Raw genomic sequence first — 20,998 nt, forward strand, 5'->3', positions numbered from 1 at the left:
TGAGGCGGCTCTGCTGACGTGTGTGTGTGTGTGTGTGTGTGTGTGTGTGTGTGTGTGTGTGTGTGCGCGCACGCGCGCGTGCCTGTCTTTGGGGAGGAGGACTCTGAATCAGACTGAAAAGAGCATGACCGTGAGGACCGGGAAACTGGCAGGCAGACTCGGAGGGGGGAAATAGCAAAAACCACGAATGGCAGGTGGCTGGTGTGTGGGGAACCCTTAAACCATCCTGCCTCTCCTCACAATAACCCCAGGACTTGGGTACTGTTGGCTCCCTCTGCAGATGAGGACACTGAGGCCAGGTGGGTTAAACAACATGTCCTGGTATAATCAGAAGGGTGGAAACTTGAGATTAGTTTATTTAATAGTAATTTCAGGAGGCATAGTGGTCTTCGCCTTTAATCCCAGAACTTGAGAGACAGAGGCTGGCAGATCTTTGTGATCTTGAGGCCAGTCTGGTCTACATAATGAGTTCCAGACCAGCTAGGGTTATATAGTAAGACCATCTCAAAACAACAAAGTAATTCCATATAACATTTACTTACTTATTTGGTGTGAGTGTGTGTGGTGTATAATGTATGCTGGTGCATTTATTCATGTGTGTCAATGGGGAGGTCAGAGGTACATGTTGGGTGTCTCTCTGTCGTTCTCCACCTTATTTTTTGAGGCAGTCTCATCGGAGCTCACCACTTTGGCTGGACTGGCTGGCTATTGAACTCCAGGGTTCTCCAATATCCACCTCTGCCTCCAGCGCTGGAGTTATAGATGTGTTATTTATGTGGGTGCTGGAGGGGGTCTGAACTCAGGTCCCTGTGTTTGTGTGACAAGCACTACCCACTGAGACATCTCCTCAGACACATACACTACCTATGTATACGTGCATGAGTGTGTGTGTGTGTGTGTGTGTGGTTTTTCACAGGGTTTCCCTGAAAACTCACTATATAGGCTGGGCTAGCCTCCCAACTTTCTGTGACTTTCTTGCCTGTATCAGATGCTGGGATTGTGGGTCTGCATTACCATGCCCAATCTCAAACTGGCTTCAGATTTGTGGTGCTCCTCCTGTCTCTGCCTCCTGCGTGCAGAGATTATATGCTTGCAACATCACAACCTGCACTTTTTTTTTTGAGGCAAGATCTTGATTCATGTAGCCCAGGCTGGCCTTGAACTTTCAGTTATCCGGCCTTAGCCTCTGGGGTGCCAGATTTATGGGCATGTGTCCTGGGAAAACAGACTTAACAGCATGGGTAGAAATTGGGCACGGGGGATCATGCCTATAATCTTGGGCAGTAGAAGCAGGAGAATCAGAAGTTCAAGACTGGGTTGGCAAGTTGGCTCTGTGAGTAAAGATACTCGCCACCAAGTCTGAAGATCTGAATTTGGTCCCTGGGATCTACATGGCCTAGCACATTCTCACCCCCCACAAAATAAATAGATAAAATTAATTTTTTTTAAAGTTCAAAAAGAGATGGCTCAGTGGTTAAGAGCACTTGCTGACCTTATGGAGAACCCAGGTTTGATTCCCAGTACCCACATGGCAGCTCCCCAGTTCCAGGGGATCCCATGTCCTCTTCTGGCTTCTGTGGGCACATGTGTGATGCACAGGCATGCATACATAAATCAATATATATTTTTTTGAGACAGGGCTTCTCTGTGTAGTTTTGGTGCCTGTCCTGGAACTCACTCTGTAGACCAGGCTGGCCTTGAACTCACAGAGATCCGCCCACCTGCCTCTACCTCCCGAGTGCTGGGATTAAAGGCGTGCGCCACCACCTTAAAGAAAAAAAAGTTCAAGACTATCATCTACATGTAGAGTTTGAGACCAGCATGGGCTACATGAGACCCTGAGTTTTTGTTTTGTTTTGTTTTTTGTTTTTGCCAGCAAAATAAGTAAAAAATAAAAAGGCACGTGGATTTGGGCAAGATGATACAGCTGGCCTCCCAGCTACTCAGGAGGCTAGGGAAGGGTGATTGCTTGAGCCCAGGGCTCTGAGGCCAGTCCTGGTAACACAGCAGACACTCTAAAACCTGCAAACATCAGTAATAGTAAAAGGCAGGTGGGCCAACTTCGGACCCGCCCTCAGCTTGAAGCCCTTTCCGCTGGGCAGTTTCTGCCCCTCTTGGCTGCCCACATTGTGAAGGACAGATATCCATGGTCCTGTTTTACAGACAGAGGCCAGAGCCAGAGGCAAAGGAAGTCTCCTGTCAGAGGGCTCCACCCTGGCCTGCTTCCCATAAAGAAAAGAGTAATTGGCAGTTTGCCTCTGGAGCTGTGTCTGGAGGCTGGGGAATGGCTCCAGTGACCCTAGCTGAGCTTGGGTCTCCAAAGCCAGATATTAAGGGAGTAGAACTCTGTGCTTACCCCTGTGAGCTTGATGGATGGTAAGTGGAGCAGGGTCTGCTGGTAGCAGTTGGGCGGCGGGGGGCCCGGAGGAGGAGCTTTCTAAGAACTGAGGACTTGCCTGGGGAGGCAATGGTGGTTTGGGATAGGGTAGGGGATCTGGGCATCTCGGTCCTTGCAGATACCTTGCCATGAAAACTCCTTCCTAATCCTGGGGAAAAAGGAAGAAGGCTTCAAGCCAGCCAGGGGCCCCCTGAGGCCTGGGGAGGAGGAAAGCAAGACAGAAATAGAAACGGAGCCAGAGGGAGGAAGCTGGTCTGGGCAGAGAGGGTGGGAGGCAGCAAGGACAGCGGCTCCAGAGAATTCCAGGCCAGGTGGATGCCTCACCCAGTGGCCCAGGATCCCTGTCACTGACGATGATACCTAGATGCAGACTGCCCCCACCAACTGGGCTCTGTGCTCACACATCCTGCCTAATATGTGAGTGAGTATAGCATCGAACCCAAGGCACTACACGGGACACTCGCGAAAGGTCATCACTCCTGTAAGAAGCAGGGTCACAATATGTAGCTCTGTACCCTGCAACTCATGGACTGATAAAGCTTTACTGAGCATGTGCCATATGCCTGGCCCAGTGTAGGGCTTTAGCAATGAACTCCTAGGCATGGTGGCACAAGCCCTCAGTCCAGCATTTGGGAGACAGAGGTGGGAGGACCTCAAATTCCAGGCCACCTGATGATATAGCAAGACCCTGTCTCAGAAATAAAGGCTGAAAGCTGGGCGGTGCTGGCGCACACCTTTAGTCCCAGCACTCTGGAGGTAGAGGCAGGCAGATCTCTGTGAGTTTGAGGCCAGCCTGGTCTACAAAGAGTTCCAGGACAACAAGGGCTACACAGAGAAACCCTGTCTTGAAAAACAAACAAACAAACAAACAAACAAAAGTCCTGGTAGAACATGCCTATGGTCCCAGCTCTCAGGAGGCTGCAGCAGGAGGATCAGAAGTTTGTCATTGTTTGCTACGTAGTAAGTTTGAAGTCAGCTTGGACTAATTTTTTTCTTCATATATATATATGACTTTCATTTGTTCTTTTCTTCTGCTTTATTTATTGGTATGAGGATATGAGACTTCCAGTTTCTGCAGCCATTTTGTGAACATGCAGCACTAAGCTTAGGATTAAAACTGTCATTCTGAGGAAGGTAGAGGGAAGCACATGGAAAACAGTCTTTGACAAACCCCTAGACTTCAAATATAGCCAGATGATGTGACAGAATGTATCGATTTTTTATTTTTTGTGTTATGTGTATGGGTGTTTTGCCTGCATGCCTAACTGTGTACCATGTCTGTGCTTGGTGCCAGAGAGGTCAGAAAAGGAACTGGAGTTACAGATGGTTGTGAGCGGCCATATATGTAGTGGGAATTGAACCTGGAACCTCTGGAAGAGCAGCTAGTGCTCTTACATATTAAACTATCTCCCCAGCCCCAAAACAAAATGTTTGAAATATCTAAAACGTATTAGCTGGCTTTTCTTATCATCTTTTTGCCCCCAGCATCTCACTATGTAAAACTGGCTGACCCAGCTGGGCAGTGGTGGCACACACCTTTAATCCCAGCACTCGGGAGGCAAAGGCAGGCAGATCTTTGTGAGTTCGAGGCCAGCCTGGTCTACAGAGCGAGATCCAGGAAAGGCTCAAAGCTACACAGAGAAACCCTGTCTCAAAAAACCAAACCAAACAAACAAACAAACAAAAAAACTGGCTGACCTAGAATTTCCTAAGAGGACCAGATTGGACTTGAACTCACTGCCAGAAATCCACCTGCTTCTGCCTCAAAAGTGCTGGGATTAAAGGTGTCCACTACCATGCCACCCTAAGGTGGGTGTGGTGGTCAGAGGATGAGTGGGAGGGTGAGTTCTTTTCTTGTACTGTGTGGTTCCTGGGTAGCAAGCTCGTGTCCACAGTTCTAGAGCCGAGCAATCTTGTGGAGCCTAATACACTGGTTTTGTTTGGGGGTTTATTTTTTGTTTGTTTTTTGAGACAGGGTTTCTTTGTGTAGCCTTGGCTGTCCTGGAACTCACTCTGTAGATCTTTAAACTCACAAAGACCTTCCTGCCTCTGCCTCCCAAGTGCTGGGATTAAAGATGTGCCCCACCACTGCCTGGCAATACACTTGATCTTATATGTGATGACAAACTCCTTTTTATTTGTGCCATATGAGTTGGGTTTTCTTTGTTTAGATGTATGTGTGTCTGTGTTTTGCATGCGTGTGTATGAGCTTATATATGCATGTGGAGGCCAAAGGTCAATACCAGCTAACTTTTGAATTGATCTCCATATTTTTTTAAACATGTACTTATTTTTATATTATGTACACACATGAGTGCCAGCATGTATGTATGTACACCAAGGGTGCCCATGGAAGCCAGAAGAGGGCATTACATCCCTGGGACTGGAATTATATATGGGTGGTTGTGAGCCACCATGTGGGTGCTGGGATCCCAATTTAGGTCCTCTGCAAGAGCAGCCAGTGCTCTTAACTGATGAGCCGTCTCTCCAGGCCCCAAGTCTGAGCGTTTTAGTGTGTATGTACTTGCTTGTGTATATATACATGCGCCTGTTAATGGAGGCCTGAGGTGCATGTTGGGTTTCTTCTCAATTACTTTCCACCTTATTTTTTGAGCCAAGGTCTATAACTAAATCTGAAGCTTACCAATTGCTAGATTGGGTGAAAAGCTAGCCCTAGGGATCCTTGTCCTGTGTCCACTTCCAAAGCTCACTCTATCTTTTCTTTTTCTTTTTCCATGGGTGCTGGGGATCAGAGCTAAAGTTCTCACTAGTGTATAACCTTTCCTGCCCATGTTGGTTTTTCTGCTTCCTTGATATAGGAGACAGCAACCTGAATGAGAGAGACCCCCATCTGTCTCAGAGACATTATTTAAAGGAGAGCTACACAGCACATACAGACTAGAGAAAGACTATAAGCATGTTTATAAATACATGTGAATGTGGATAAACCACCCAATGACACATCTTTGGTTAGCTGCTCATTTGGAGAAGTGGTCCCTTGGATACATATCACAGAAGACAAACACATAAACGCACAGTCTTGAATGTCCTCTGCACCACACCGACATCCACACTTCGTCACATTCCCACAGGCACACAGAAACACACCCTTAAGGATCACACATCACAGAAGAGTCCAACTCCTCACTGTTTATTTGCATATATTGTATAAAAGTATGAAAATAAACCCAACCTGGGTTGCAGCTTCATAAATAAAGGGTGAGAGGAAATAAGTTAAGGTAGGTGTGGGGCCGAGTGTAGAGTGCAGAGTCTCTGACACGCGGTGCCCGGCCTCTGTACTCAGGCACACTGATCTCCGCTGGCCACACACTTCAGGTCCCGGATGAGCAGGCGGAAGAGGTTGGAAGTGACAGAGTCCTCCAGGCAGCCGGGGGTCTCCTGAAAGGACAGGGCTGGCTCAGGGGCTGCCAGGACTCAGGGCTCCCAGGCTCTGCAGACCCCAGTCCCCTCCCCAGACTCACCTTCCTCTGGGCCTCCTGGAGTCTGTGCAGCCAGCGTGAGAGGCGGCGGCTCACAGGCCTGGGCTCTGCTGTGGGCTGAGGCTGCGTCTGTGGACAGAGGAGGGGACTGTGAGCCTGCTGCTGGGACACAGGGAAGCCCAGGTGGCTGAGGGACAATGTGGGGGAGCCGGGGGCCCAGGACTCACACAGGCCTGCAGCTGTGAGTGGATGTGGCGCAGGGTGTGAAGAGGCTGGTCCAGGATGGGGACCAGGGCTGAGTCAGTCATGTTCTCTAGGACCTTCAGTGTCAGGGCCAGCTCAGCCTGCAAGGCCCTGGGGCGCTCCTGGACCTGAGAATAGGTGAGAAATAACACATAAGGGGGAGAAACAGGCAAGAAGGCTGAGGTAACCACTGGGCATGTGGCTCAGAGTGCTTGACCAGAAACTTCCACTGATGGGATGGGATATGGCTCAGTGGTAGAGCCCCTGCCTAGAATCCCCCAGTGAGGGGCTGGGGTGTGGCTCAGTGGTAGAGCCCCTGCCTAGAATCCCCCAGTGAGGGGCAGGGGTGTGGCTCAGTGGTAGAGCCCCTGCCTAGAATCCCCCAGTGAGGGGCTGGGGTGTGGCTCAGTGGTAGAGCCCCTGCCTAGAATACCCCAGTGAGGGGCTGGGGGTGTGGCTCAGTGGTAGAGCCCCTGCCTAGAATCCCCCAGTGAGGGGCTGGGGGTGTGGCTCAGTGGTGGAGCCCCTGCCTAGAATCCCCCAGTGAGGGGCTGGGGTGTGACTCAGTGGTAGAGCCCCTGCCTACAATCCCCCAGTGAGGGGCTGGGGTGTGGCTCAGTGGTGGAGCTCCTGCCTAGAATCCCCCAGTGAGGGGCTGGGGTGTGGCTCAGTGGTAGAGCCCCTGCTTAGAATCTCCCAGTGAGGGGCTGGGGTGTGGCTCAGTGGTAGAGCCCCTGCCTAGAGTCCCCCAGTGAGGGGCTGGGGGTGTGGCTCAGTGGTGGAGCTCGTAGCTGCCTATGTGAGACTTGAACTGAGTCCCTATACCACATACACACCTGTCCCAAATCTCAAAAAGCACAGGTAAGTTGGGTTGTGTAAGGAATACAATGCAGGATGAGGTGGTGCAGGGCACAGGTGATGGATGTGGGATCCCAAGGCCAGGAGTGCTCCAGGAGGAGTACAGACGAGGAAGACCCAGGTGAGGAGAAAAAGGACAGGAGGAGACAAGTGAGGAGCCAAACAAGATGGCAACAACAAGTGGGCTCTGGGCTCGTGGAGGTTTAATAGAGCAGGGACCAGGAGGGAGGTAGAGGAGATGGAGGAGGAGGCTGCAGGGGAGGATGGAGGATGGAGAGGAGCACAGAGCAGGGACCAGGAGGGAGGTAGAGGAGATGGAGGAGGGGGAGGCTGCAGGGGAGGATGGAGGATGGAGAGGAGCACAGGGCAGGGGAGCAGGGATCAGGAGAAGGTAGAGGAGATGGAGGAGGAGGCTGCAGGGGAGGATGGAGGATGGAGAGGAGCACAGAGCAGGGGACAGGAGGGAGGTAGAGGAGATGGAGGAGGAGGCTGCAGGGGAAGATGGAGGATGGAGCACAGAGCAGGGGACAGGAGGGAGGTAGAGGAGATGGAGGAGGAGGCTGCAGGAGGAGGCTCCATGGAGGATGGAGAGGAGCACAGAGCAGGGGAGCAGGGACCAGGAGGGAGGTAGAGGAGATGGAGGAGGAGGCTGCAGGGGAGGATGGAGAGGAGCACAGGGCAGGGGAGCAGGGATCAGGAGAAGGTAGAGGAGATGGAGGAGGAGGCTGCAGGGGAGGATGGAAGATGGAGAGGAGCACAGGCTGGGAGAGGATCATTTTAAGAGATGAGGGACAGAGGGGAGAGGCTGTGTGAGGGGAAACGAGGTAAGTGAAGAGAGAACAGACAGGGGGCGGGGCAGGGGCATGGGTGGCAGGCAGGCTGGGAGAGAAAGGACGAGAAAGATGAGCCAGGTGTGGTATCATGTGTCTATCCCTGCATGGTCAGGAGGCTGAGGCCGAGGGTCTCCGGAACCTCAAGACGGAGTCCAGCCTCAGTGAGACTCTCGTGTTCCCTTCCCCCCCAAAAGAGACTGACCTAAAGGAGCTAGGTAAGCATAGAAGGGACAGAGCCCTTGCGGGACACAGGGCTTGGGGACAGGCAAAGGAGCAGCTTTAGGAAGGAGGGGTAGGGCAAGCGGGTAACCCTCTCCTGGCTTCCAACTCACCTGCAGCTGGCCCAGTTTCCAGCTACTGGGAAAGGGGTTGGTGCTACACCGGACATCCTTCTGAAGCAGCAGTTCTTCCTGAAGAGAAAGGCACAGGTTAGCCCACCCAGGAGAGATGGGGCCTACTTCACAGCAGCCAGAGTGAAACTTGGCCTGGCTCAAGCCTAGCCTGCAGCAGAAGGTTAGAGGTTAGCCCACAGTGGCAGGCTACCATCTTCATCCCAGTAGGAAAGCTGTAGGGTAGCCCATTATGGTAACAGCGACACACCAAAGCATCCTTGGCTTTCTTGAAGACTCCTAGCTCCCATAGTGACACAGACTGGAAAATGCCAATGTGACAGCCTGTTCTGGCTGGAGTGGGCTTGGAAGGAGGGACAGAAGCAGCTGTGGCCAAGCCCAGCACCACCGTCACCAGACTCAGCAGCCGCCACAGTGTAGCCATGCTCAAGTCCCAAGTGTCTCCTGAGCTGCATGGCTCTGCTTTTTAAGGCAGGCTACACGTGCTATCCTTGATGATGTGTCCAAAGCAGAGGGTGGGGTGGGGGGAGGAAGAAGGGAAACGAAAATGCACCCATAAGAGGCACCAGGAGGTGGAGCCAATTCCTGGACCAGGTAGGTGAGCAGGTGTGGGCGTGGCCAGGTGTGTGATGTTGTTCCAGGAAGGAAAGAGAAACAGAATCCAGTGTCCGGAGTCTGCAAAACCATCTCTTTCAGGACACAGAAGGCCAGGGCTCCCCAGTTTAGACTACACTGAAGGGAGGGAGCAGTGGTGGGAACAGGGCAGAAGGTTCAAGGTCACAGTGGGACCCGGAGGTGGAGGGTGGGCGTGTGTGGAACAGACTCCCTGCCTGAGAAGGGTGTCTCATTAAATCCCCACGAATGAGTAATTGCTATTGTGATTGTGTAGATTATTTTTGGGTGTCGTCCGCCTCGTGCTTGAAGGTAGCCAGGTAGCTGGAAAGGCTTCGTTTCTGGGCACTTGAGGGTGTTTGGGGAAAAGGCAGGCCTGTGAGTCAGTGGGCTGTGTGAGGGGGGAGGAGCCTCCTGTAGAGTGAAGGCTTTGACGGGAGGAAGATCTGGAGTTGAGCGCTCTTGGATGTCAGAACTCCACAGACAGAGGCGGCAGTGGGTGAGAGCACTTGCTGGTCTGCAGAGGACCTGGGTTGTCCACGTGGCAGCTCACAAGTGTCTGTAATTCCAGTTCCAGGGTCCCTGATGCCCTCTTCTGGTCTCTGAGGCACAGATGTGGTACAAATGCATACACGCAGACAAACACTCATATACATAAAATAAAAATAAATAAATCTTAAAGACAAAAACAAAACCACGAAACCCTCCACATTCTCTCACTGAGCACGGTGGTCCATGGCTGTCTGCATGTTGTTGAGGGGTACACGCCCTTGTGGCCTGGGATTCTGCTTCTCGGAAGAACCCTGACCTGTATAATGGTTGCCCCTCTTTTCTGATGACTGCCTTGGGGTCCCTCCACTGGTCAGTAACAGCCTAGGGCATGAACTGAATTCTGTTTCACCCCCCATCCCCCACCCCGTGCATGCTGCTGAGAGATAGGGTAAGAGCCTGGACAGAGCTGGAGCTGGGTGTGGTGGTAGGTGCTTTTAACCCCGGCACTCCCGGCACCCCGGAGAGGCAAGCAGGAGGGTTGTTCAGGACCAGACTAGGCTGTATAGCAAGATGGCCGAGGAGCTGGTAAAATGGCTTGTCTCACAAGTGTCGGCCCTGAGTTTGATCTCCAGGACACGTGTTAAAAGCCGTGCAACACTGCATGCCTGCCATCGCTGTACTGCGGGAGGCAGACCGAAGGCTCCGAGTGTGCTGGGAGCCAGCCTAACCCATGGGTAAGCTCCAGGCTCAGTGAGAGACCCCCAAAATAAAACAGTTTGAAGAGCGACTGAGGAAGACACCTGGTAACAGCTCTCTCTCTCTCTCTCTCTCTCTCTCTCTCTCTCTCTCTCTCTCTCTCTCTCTCTCTCACACACACACACACACACACACACACACACACACACAGCCTCAACAGTCAAGGTGTCTCCTTTCTGACTGTTGGGTAACACGGAACAGGAAGGGAGGTCCCGGCTTGCTGGGGACAAAGGCCCTTCCTAGGGCAAGCTGGGGAAGGGTCTGGGGCTCTGCTGGTTCTGGTCACCCCTGGAGTCCTCAGAGCCGCATAACCAGGAAGCAATTGCTGTGATGTGACCGCCGTTTTGATTTCTTCATTTCTTCTCAGTCCTCAGGCCTGAGGTTGTTAATCATCCTTCTCAGATCGCAACACAGAGCCACAATTGGCCCATAAAAGGCTCTCCCATCCCCGCCCCCGCCAGTCCGCCTCCCAGACACCCACTTCAGCCGGCCTGATATACAACTGCCAAGAGGCGCTGTTTTAATTTGTGACTTGGTGTGTCTATGCGTTTCCAATTTACACAAATGAGATTGTGCTATAAATCCACTAACTTTGAAAAAAAATTAAAACTTGACGCTACATGGCTGAGATCTCCCCACACAGCTGCGGACGTCCAGTTCCCCGTCTGTAACTGTGACAGTGTACCCACGGCGCCTGTACTTACCCACTCGCCCAGAGACGGGCATTTAGGTTGCCTCCAGCTCCCCGTTCCCGTAAGGCCCACACCTGTCCTCTGTGTGGGAGAGTTTTTAGAGTCCTCTGCGGCACACCAGCTGGTACCCTCCCACCACATCCCATGGGCACACTTTTGCACTCACTCGTGGGAAGGGTGGGCAGTCCCCACACAGTGACAGCTTCCCACCCATGTGCCCAGATCTCGCTGCTCCTCCAGGTCTCTCTACTGTGTGGATGCAGAGCAGACCGGAAGCGGAAGTACCATTAGTACTTTCTTCAGGAGCAATCCCTACCCAGGGACCCAGCCAGAAATTAAATGTTACAGCTTTCAGGTTGGCGGGCTGGCTCCGTGGCTGCAAGCGCTTGCAGCCAAGGCTGACCACTCAAGTTCAAAACCCAGAACCCACACGGTGGGAGGAAAGACTCCTGCAATTTGTCTTCTGACATTCCACCTCCACCAAAAATGAACACAATAAATAAATGTAATTTAATAAAAAAATAAATGCAATTTAAACATACAGCTTCTCTGTCAGTTTCAAGATGGAGATGATTTCTGCATCATCCAAGTGCCCTGACTATCTCAGGGCTGGGAACGGGGTGAGAGAAGTGAATGGCATAAGATGTAGAATTTAGGGTGCTCACTGGGGTGGGCAAGTAAGTCTCTCCCACTACTCTAGCCTGTGCCTGCTGCACGACTTCATGAGGAGTCTGCTTCTGTTCACCCCAGATGGAGGGAGCAATAACAGACCAACGAAGGATCCCTAAGTCCAGCTTGGGGAACCAGAGTTGTTTGGGAGTTACTCACAGGATTCTGAGGGACCACCCCCCCCACCCCCCGCCCCCCGCAGCTGCATCACAGAAAAACCCACGCCAGCATGGGTGAGGACTCACAAAAGCTGTGCCCTGTACCACCTATGGGCAGCTCCACCCAAGTGTCCCCCCCCCCCCCCCAGCAACTGCTTACTGCCGATGTCACTCCCTGGAGGTCCCCTTGACTCGGTAAGTCACTGGTTTTTTGTTCTGTGTTCCAGTTCTCCACCCACTTTTGGGGGCGGGGCACCCCCCACATCTCACACCTGTGTCCTGTCCCCTAGGCTTTGGAGAGAACTCAAGCTCACACGTGCAAATTCAGGAGGAGGACTATGATGTCATGGGGCCGCAGGTCACGCCTGTGTCTATATGGTCTACTTCCCTACACGATGGAGCGGTTGTGTCTCTGTCCCCTCCAGGACAGCACAGTCGCTCTCCATGTGGGTAAACTCCACACCCACAGAGCCAACCCACTGAGGAGTGTTGTGGGATTGTTTTGTTTAGTTTAACTGAGTCAGGGTCTCATTGTGCAGCCTGGCTGTCCTTGAACTCACTCTGTAGACCAGGCTGGCCTCAGACTCACAGAGATCTGCCTATCTCTGCCTCCCGAGTGCTGAGACTAAAAGCATGCACCACAGCTTCTGGGTTTTGCCTTTTTTTTTTTTTTTTTTTTTTGTCTCATGCTATACCCCAGACTACAGAACCATGCACCCCAGGCTAGCCTTGGCTTTGTGAGTAATCCTCTTGCCTCAGCCTTCTGAATGCTGGGATTATGGGCCTGTGCCACCACTGGATCCAGCTATGGACTAGAAAGAGACAAACTGCATCTGTACTGAGGCTGTGCAATGTTTTTTTTTTTTTGAGACAGTGCCTTCTTATGTAGCCTGGACTAGCCTTGAGCCTCGAACTCAGAATTCTCTTGCCTTAGCTGCTCCAGTGCTGAGAATACAAGCATGTGGCCCCACACCTGGTTACATCCCTGCCCTCTCCTCTCAAAACTGATCCAGGGGGCTTGAGAGATGGCTTAGTAGACAAGGTGCTTGCTGTGCAAGTGTGAGATCATGAATTAGGACCCCGCACCCGCCTAAGCGGCAGGAGCCTGGCACAGCGGCAGGAGCCTGGCACAGCAGCAGGAGCCTGGCACAGCGGCACGTACCTGGAATCTCATCACTGGGGAGGCAGAGACAGGAGGATCCAGAAGCTTGCTGGGCAGCCAGCCTAGCCAGATCGCTGAGCTCCAGGCTTGGTGAGAGACCCTGTTTCAAAAAGCTAGGTGGAGGATCTGGAGAGATGGCTCAGGGGTTTGCAGCATGGACTGCTCTAGCAGAGGACCTGGGCTGGGCTCCCAGCACCCACGTGGTGGCTCACACTGTCTGTAACTCCAATTCTAGAGGATCTGATGCCCTCCTCAGGCTTCCTTGGGCTCCTGCACACAAGTGGTGCCCATGAACTCAAGCAGGCACATACACATAAAAATAAATCTGGGGGGAGGGGAGAGAGAAAGGGAGAACTTTGTAAAAAGTTAGGTGGAGACTGGGCATAGTGATGCACCCTTTAATCCCAGAGGCAGGTGGATCTCTGTGACTTCTAGGCCAGCCTGGTCTACAGAGTGGGTTCCAGGACAAACAGAGATATATAGTGAGATCCTGTCTTGAAGAAAGAAAAAAAAAGTTAGGTGGAAAGTGATCGAGGAAGTCACCCTTTGTCAACCTCTGGCTTCTGCATGTAGTTGTACATACACTTGAACACACACGTGCACACCACGCAACATGTACACACACAAGAATTAAAAAATGAAACAAAATAACCTGTTCTACAAGCTGAGCACATGCCTGTACCACCAGCGCGAGGGAAGCTGAAGAAAGAGGAAGATTGTGAGTTTGCGGTTAGCCTGGGCTACATAGCAAAACTCTGTATCAAAACAAAACTCATCCAAAAGAGCAACACGAAATGCCGACAACAAGGAAGCCAATAGGAAACGGGTAGAAGACAAGAGCGGATAAACAGATAGTTAGTGGAGGAAGAGAAACACACAGAAGCCCACATGGAAACCATTAGTGAAAATGCAAACGAAAAGCCGTGTTGAGCTCCCACTAGGAGACCAGTGGGATGACTAATAAGGACAGGAATAAACGCTGTTGAGCTTGAAGGAAGATGCTCTCGCACACACGGCTGGAGGAAATAGGATGCTACAGACAAGTCAGATTTCAATACCTCTGTGTCTCTTTCTTTTGAAAATTACTTGGGGGGGGGCGTGGTGAGGGTAGGTCAGTTCTCTCCTTCCACCACTTGGTTCTCAGATTTGAACTCAGGTTGTCAGGCTTGGTGGCAGGAACCTGAACCATCTTGCCGGCTTTTTTTCCCCTTTCTCTTTATTTTGAGTTCTTGCTGTGTTGCCCAGCTGTCAGGTGTCATCAAACTCCTGGGTTCAAGCTTTCCTTCGGCCCCACCTGAGCGGCTGGGGCTACAGATTCACGGCACTGTGCCCAACAAGAGACACTCCCGACACTCACCAGAGGATGGACCACTCTTTGGGGAGGAAGGCTTTCCCTCTTTGATAACGTTTTTATAGTTAGTGCACAGAATAATGGGTTTCATTATGACATCATTACATGTGTCATTTTTTTTTATTTTATAATTAAAAATGATATTTTTGATTTTTTTTTAATTTTATGTATGTGGGTGTTTTACCTGCCACATGTCTGTGTAACACATACATTCAGTGTCCTGAGAGATCAGAAGACCTCCAAGCCTCTGGAACTGGAGTTACCAAGGGCTGTGAGCTGCCATGTGGGTGCTGGGTACTGAACCCAGGTCCTTGGAAGTGCAACAAGTGTTCTTAGCTGCTAAGTCATCTCTCCAGCCCCTTGCTTTTAATTTTAATTAGGGGGGGGGGCGTGTCTCTGCACATGTGTGCAGGTCCTCAGGCCTACCAGAAGAGGGCGTCGCTCCACTGGGGCTGGAGTTCCAGGCGGTTATGACTCTCTTTCCCCCCTCACGCCCCCCACTGTTCTCTTTCCCGTTCCAAGTAATTCCTCTTGTGCTTTTATGGCTTTGCTACATACGCTGCTAAATGTAGATTCTGCGTGAGGGAGAAATTCGTGATATTTGCCTTTCTGAGTCTGGTTTAATTCGCTTGACACGAGGCTTTCCAGTCCCATGCATTTTTCCTGCAAATGGCACAGGTTCATCCTTCCTTGCCAGGAGCATGGGTTTTAACCATTTCCTCTCGCCGCCGCAGCGATTCTCATCGCATGGATCACCTGGGATCTTGTCCTGCAGGCACGTTCTCTGAGTCAGTATTTCTGAGGCCGGGTCCGTGCTGCAGGCAGGCCTCCATCACTCTCTGGGATCAGAACAGTTGGACCTGGAGATGGGGTAGGCCACTGCACCAGTCACGCCCGTGGGACTGTCGCCCGTGTCCCCTGTCCCTCCGTCTGCAGAGTTCCCCAGGGAGCGGCCAGGAGACCATTCTGCTGACGTAATCGCAGGGCGGGGTGAGTTAGGAAGGGAGTGGGGAGATGCCTGGTGGGCGGGGCTAGAGGATGACGGACAGAAGACCGGATCTGAAAGAGAAACCCAGGAGGAGACTGGAGCCAAGCTTGGAACCCTGACTGGAAAATCCTCAGAACCCAGAGGGTGGTGGGAGGAGAGGAAGTTGCCCTGACTCACCCCGAATTTCTAGCGATGGCGAAGGCACATAGCAAGGAGGGAGATGTTTTTAAAGAAATTGGGGCACGGAGGAGGCCTTTCTTGGAATCTTAGGGGACACATGTAGGAGTTTTGGGGGGATGCCAGAAGAAAGATGATGGGTTTGGATGACTTGTGCCACACACCCGTAATAAATAATGATGACAATGACTATGTTTCATGAAATGTGCCAGAAAACGGGTTTTTCTTTTTTTTTTTCCCCTCTTTAGTTTTTTTTTTTTTTTTTCCTTCGGAGACGGGGTCTCACTAGCCCTGAAACTCTCTATGTAGAACAGGCTGGCCTGGAATTTACAGAGATCCCCTGCCTTTGTCTGAGGGCTGGAATTAAAAGCCTATGCGGCCAGCAGCTCCGCATCCCCCTTTTATACAAAACCCCAGGTAGTCCAGGTTGGACTTGAACTGTCTGTGTCATCAGGGATGACCTTAAATTCTTGATCCTCCTGCCTCCACTTCTGGAGTGCTGGAATTGCAGGCATGAACAACCTAGTCCTGCTCAAACCCAAGGCTTTTTGCATGCTAGACAGGCACTCTACCCCTTCTGGAATCTTCAGTCCCTATAAACATTTTATGTCTGTGGTTACGTAGACTCCCCAAGATAACCTCACTCAGTGCTGTCTGGTCTGTATTGAAATTTCACTGTAAACATCAAGTCATCTTTCCAGCTCCGACACACACACAAAGACCCCCACCCCAGCCCCTGGTATTTTGAGACAGGGGCTCATATGACCTACACTAGCCTCAAACTCACCGTGTAGCCTGGGATGGCCTTGAACTCCTGATGTTCCGGCCTCTAATTTCCAAATGCTTGGGAATCCAGGCACGCCCACACGCCCTGCTCATAGTTTGTTTGAGACAGGGTTTTGCTCCATATCCAAAGCTGTCATAGAACCCTTGATCCTCCTGCCTCAGCCTCTTAAACTCTGGGATTACAGATTTGCAGCACCACCTCAGACTCCCCCATTTAAACCAATCTGCTGTGGGTGTGCGTGATTGGTTGAGCCCAGGTCACGTGTCTGCAGAACTACTGCTCAGGTGCCCGGACTCGGGAAGTCTGAGAACTGAGGCTTCCAGGGGAAGAAGAGGTCTCATCACTGTGCGACAGCTTATCCCTGTGGGAGGGCTTGCGAGTGGGTTTTCAATGGTGTGCTTCTCGGCTCCAAATTCTTTTTTTCCTACTTATTTTTTTTAAAAGAACTCTGTGTGTGTGTGTGTGTGTGTGTGTGTGTGTGTGTGTGTGTGTGTGGTGTGTGCTCGCGCGCACGCGGCACATATGTTACTAGAAACTCAACCTTGGCCTTGCCCATGTTTGGCGAGCGCTCCACCACTGAGCTGCAGTCTTGTTTGTGCCCCTCCGTCTTGTTTTGAAAACAAGGTCTCCTGTAGGCTGACTTTGAACTCAATATTTAGCCAAGGATGGCCTTGAACTTTTAATTCTTCTGACTCCACTATCAGAGAGCTAGAATTACAGGTGTGCACCACCATGCCCAGCTCTCTTTTGCACACTCAAATAACTTTAAATTTCTGTGTGATACTCAGTACAGCTGAGTGCTATGTGATACTATGTGAATAGTTATTACATTGTGTTGTTTTGAGAATAAAGACAAGAAAAAAGTGAGGAGCTGGTGTGTGGCTCAGTGGTGGAGCCCCTGCCTAGAATCCCCCAGTGAGGGGCTGGGGTGTGGCTCAGTGGTAGAGCCCCTGCCTAGAATCCCCCAATGAGGGGCTGGGGGTGTGGCTCAGTGGTAGAGCCCCTGCCTAGAATCCCCCAGTGAGGGGCTGGGGGTGTGGCTCAGTGGTGGAGCCCCTGCCTAGAATCCCCCAGTGAGGGGCTGGGGTGTGGCTCAGTGGTGGAGCCCCTGCCTAGAATTCCCCAGTGAGGGGCTGGGGTGTGGCTCAGTGGTAGAGCCCCTGCCTAGAATCCCCCAATGAGGGGCTGGGGGTGTGGCTCAGTGGTAGAGCCCCTGCCTAGAATCCCCCAGTGAGGGGCTGGGGGTGTGGCTCAGTGGTGGAGCCCCTGCCTAGAATCCCCCAGTGAGGGGCTAGGGTGTGGCTCAGTGGTGGAGCCCCTGCCTAGAATTCCCAGTGAGGGGCTGGGGGTGTGGCTCAGTGGTAGAGCCCCTGCCTAGAATCCCCCAGTGAGGGGCTGGGGGTGTGGCTCAGTGGTGGAGCCCCTGCCTAGAATCCCCCAGTGAGGGGCTAGGGTGTGGCTCAGTGGTGGAGCCCCTGCCTAGAATTCCCAGTGAGGGGCTGGGGGTGTGGCTCAGTGGTAGAGCCCCTGCCTAGAATCCCCCAGTGAGGGGCTGGGGTGTGGCTCAGTGGTAGAGCCTCTGCCTAGAATCCCCCAGTGAGGGGCTGAGGTGTGGCTCAGTGGCGGAGCCCCTGCCTAGAATTCCCCAGTGAGGGGCTGGGGTGTGGCTCAGTGGTAGAGCCCCTGCCTAGAATCCCCCAATGAGGGGCTGGGGGTGTGGCTCAGTGGTAGAGCCCCTGCCTAGAATCCCCCAGTGAGGGGCTGGGGGTGTGGCTCAGTGGTGGAGCCCCTGCCTAGAATCCCCCAGTGAGGGGCTAGGGTGTGGCTCAGTGGTGGAGCCCCTGCCTAGAATTCCCAGTGAGGGGCTGGGGGTGTGGCTCAGTGGTAGAGCCCCTGCCTAGAATCCCCCAGTGAGGGGCTGGGGGTGTGGCTCAGTGGTGGAGCCCCTGCCTAGAATCCCCCAGTGAGGGGCTAGGGTGTGGCTCAGTGGTGGAGCCCCTGCCTAGAATTCCCAGTGAGGGGCTGGGGGTGTGGCTCAGTGGTAGAGCCCCTGCCTAGAATTCCCCAGTGAGGGGCTGGGGTGTGGCTCAGTGGTGGAGCCCCTGCCTAGAATCCCCCAATGAGGGGCTGGGGGTGTGGCTCAGTGGTAGAGCCCCTGCCTAGAATCCCCCAGTGAGGGGCTGGGGGTGTGGCTCAGTGGTGGAGCCCCTGCCTAGAATCCCCCAGTGAGGGGCTAGGGTGTGGCTCAGTGGTGGAGCCCCTGCCTAGAATTCCCAGTGAGGGGCTGGGGGTGTGGCTCAGTGGTAGAGCCCCTGCCTAGAATCCCCCAGTGAGGGGCTGGGGGTGTGGCTCAGTGGTGGAGCCCCTGCCTAGAATCCCCCAGTGAGGGGCTGGGGTGTGGCTCAGTGGTGGAACACTAGCAAAGGCAAGGTTATTGGTCCCAACCCAGAGTCATACACACATGAGATGAGGCAGTGCACACCTATAATCCCAGTACTCAAGAGGCTGAGGCAAGTGGATCATGTTTTGAAATCAGCTTTGGAGAAAGGAAGGAAAATGAAATAAAAGGGAAAAGGAGTCTGTGCCCTGCTCTGGTTTGAATTGGATATTTTCCCTCAAGCTCGTATTGATGTGTTTGTCCCCCGGCTACTGAGGGGCTATGAGTCTTTATGAGATGGGGCCTCGCTGGTCTGCAGAAGCAGGTCACTCGGGGCCAGTCTTTGAAGGTTCTAGTCTGGTTTTAGTTTCAGAAGCTCCCTGCTCAGATCTCATGCTGTATGAGCAGCTCTTACTCAGGCTCCCACGGACAGGTGGCCCACTCTGCCTTTCCATCATGTGGGGCCGAAACCCTATCAACCCGTGAGCCCAAATAAATCTGTCTTTCCTGGGATGTTTCTGCTTTTTTTTTTTTTTTGTCTTTTTGAGACAGGGTGTCATGTATCCTAGGCTGGCTTTCAACTCACTATGTAGCCCCTGAAATGACCTTGCATCCTTCTGTCCCTATCTACAGAGCCCTGGGATCCCAGGTGTGTGCCAACACACCTGGTTTATAGTACACTGGGGATGAAAGCCAGGGCTTTACGCATACCAGGCAGGCACTCTGCCAACTGAGCCACACCCTAGCCCTCTGATAGATATTTTGTTACACAAAAGTAACATGCCACAAAGATACATGCTCAGCTATGTTCATAGCAGCACTATTTGTAATAGCCAGAACCTGGAAACAAACTAGATGCCCATCAACTGAAGAATGGATAAGAAAATGTGGTACATATACACAATGGAGTACTACTCAGCAGAGAAAAACAATGACAGCATGAAACTTGCAGGCAAATGGATAGAACTAGAAAATATCATCCTGAGTGAGGTAACCCAAACCCAGAAGGACAAACATGGTATGTACTCACTCATAAGTGGATTCTAGATATAAAGCAAAGGATAGACAGACTGCAACCCACAGAACCAGGGAGGCTACACAGCAGGGGGGACCCTAGGATGACTGTGGCTTATAGTAAGTTTTGGTTTTACTCAATCACTGGGCAAGCCTCAATGAAACATTTCACTATTAGAATAAGAATTTATACTGTATCAAGCTGATAATAGAAAAATAAATAAATTAATTTAAAAAAAAAAGAAAGCAGGCTAGGCAAGCCATAGAGAGCAAGCCAGTAAGAAACACTCCTCCATGGCCTTTGCATCAGCTCTTGCCTCCAGGTTCCTGCCCTGATGTCCTTGATGAACAGTGATATGCAAATGCAAGCCAAACCCAAAAAAAAAAAAAAAAAAAAAGGAGCTAATACAAAAAAAGTAATGCAACATGCTCAGTACAGACACGCCCATCACCAGCCCCTGTAACTTCAGTTTTGACGCCCTCTTCTGGCCTCCAGGGGCACTGCACAACCTTACCTCCTATCCCAACCGTCCATAAGCACATGTACACATAAAAACATTTTAATTGGCCAGGGGGTGGTGGTGCACACCTTTAATCCCAGCACTCGGGAGGCAGAGACAGGCGGATCTTTGTGAGCTCGAGCAGCCTGGGCTACAGAGCGAGATCCAGGAAAGGTGCAAATCTACACAGAGAAACCCTGTCTCAAAAAAAAAAATGTAATTGTGTTTGTACATAACTACATGAAACATGAAACAATTTAATTGTGTGTGTGCATAATTACATGAAAACAATTTAATTGTGTGTGTGTTCATGCATAATTTTATGCATGTGAGTGTGTGTGAACCTTGGTGCACATGTAGAGGTCATGCGTGTGCAGTTGGTTCTCTCTTTCCAACTTTCTGTGGGTTCTGGGGAGGGAACTCAGGTCTACAGGCTTCTGTGTTAGTTACTTGTATCTGCTGAGCCATCCTGTTGGCCCTGGATTTATTCTTATTTATTTATTTTTGGCGTGTGTGCACACGTGCACGCGCGCACACACACAAGCACACATACGCACACACTCAGAGACCAACCTTGGTTTCTGACTTTCTTTTCTTTTCCTCTTTTTGAGATAGGGCCCCTTGCTGGCCAGCTGCTAGACAGGTAGGCTGGCTGGCCAGCAAGCCCCAGGGAGCTGTCTATCTCCTCCTCCCTGGCTTTTTATGTGGGGTGTTGATGGTCTAACTCAGGTCCTCACGCTTAAGCAGCGAGCAGTTCACTGACTGAGCCGTCTCCCCAGGCCTCCCTCCACCCCTCTGAAGAAACGCTCTCTTATGGAATTCAGAATCCTCCTTCCTCTCTCCTCTGAGTGCTGGAATTACAGACCCACGCTGCGAGGCGTGGCTCGGCATCCCTGCCCCTTTGCATTTTCTTCTTTTCTGTCTTCTGTCCTTCCTTCCTCAAGACAAGGGTCTCTCTGTGTAGCCCCGGCTGTCCTAGAACTCACTCTGTAGACCAAGCTGGCCTCCAACTCAGAGATCCTTCTGCCTCTGTCTCCCAAGTGATGGGATTAAAGGCGTGCACCACCACCTCTGGGCTCCCCTTGATATTTTCAATCCGTGGTTGGTTGAGCCCACCCCTGCACTCAAAGGACACACACAC

The 20,998-nt window shown here is 51.8% G+C and overlaps 1 protein-coding gene across 1 annotated transcript; it reads right to left on the minus strand.

Annotated features, from left to right (window-relative positions):
• Positions 1 to 5,561: 5,561 nt before the first annotated feature.
• Positions 5,562 to 8,546, minus strand: Ifnl1 (interferon lambda 1). Its single transcript, XM_076554170.1, has 5 exons — positions 8,316 to 8,546; positions 8,105 to 8,182; positions 6,066 to 6,209; positions 5,881 to 5,967; positions 5,562 to 5,797 (listed from the first exon to the last, which is right to left on the minus strand). Exons 1-5 carry the CDS (start codon positions 8,544 to 8,546, stop codon positions 5,699 to 5,701), a joined length of 639 nt encoding a protein of 212 aa, XP_076410285.1. The 3' UTR covers positions 5,562 to 5,698.
• Positions 8,547 to 20,998: the final 12,452 nt, after the last annotated feature.

The sequence above is a fragment of the Peromyscus maniculatus genome, chromosome 1, assembly GCF_049852395.1.
Source record: "Peromyscus maniculatus bairdii isolate BWxNUB_F1_BW_parent chromosome 1, HU_Pman_BW_mat_3.1, whole genome shotgun sequence".
In the NCBI taxonomy this organism is placed as follows: Eukaryota; Metazoa; Chordata; class Mammalia; order Rodentia; family Cricetidae; genus Peromyscus; species Peromyscus maniculatus.

Coding starts and splice junctions, on each gene's coding strand:
- Ifnl1 (XM_076554170.1), bottom strand. CDS start 8,546: ATGGCTACACTGTGGCGGCTGCTGAGTCTGGTGACGGTGGTGCTGGGC. Junction 8,183..8,315: donor TTCCTACTGGGATGAAGATG/GTAGCCTGCCAC, acceptor CTTTCTCTTCAG/GAAGAACTGCTGCTTCAGAA. Junction 5,968..6,065: donor ACTCACAGCTGCAGGCCTGT/GTGAGTCCTGGG, acceptor CTCTGTCCACAG/ACGCAGCCTCAGCCCACAGC.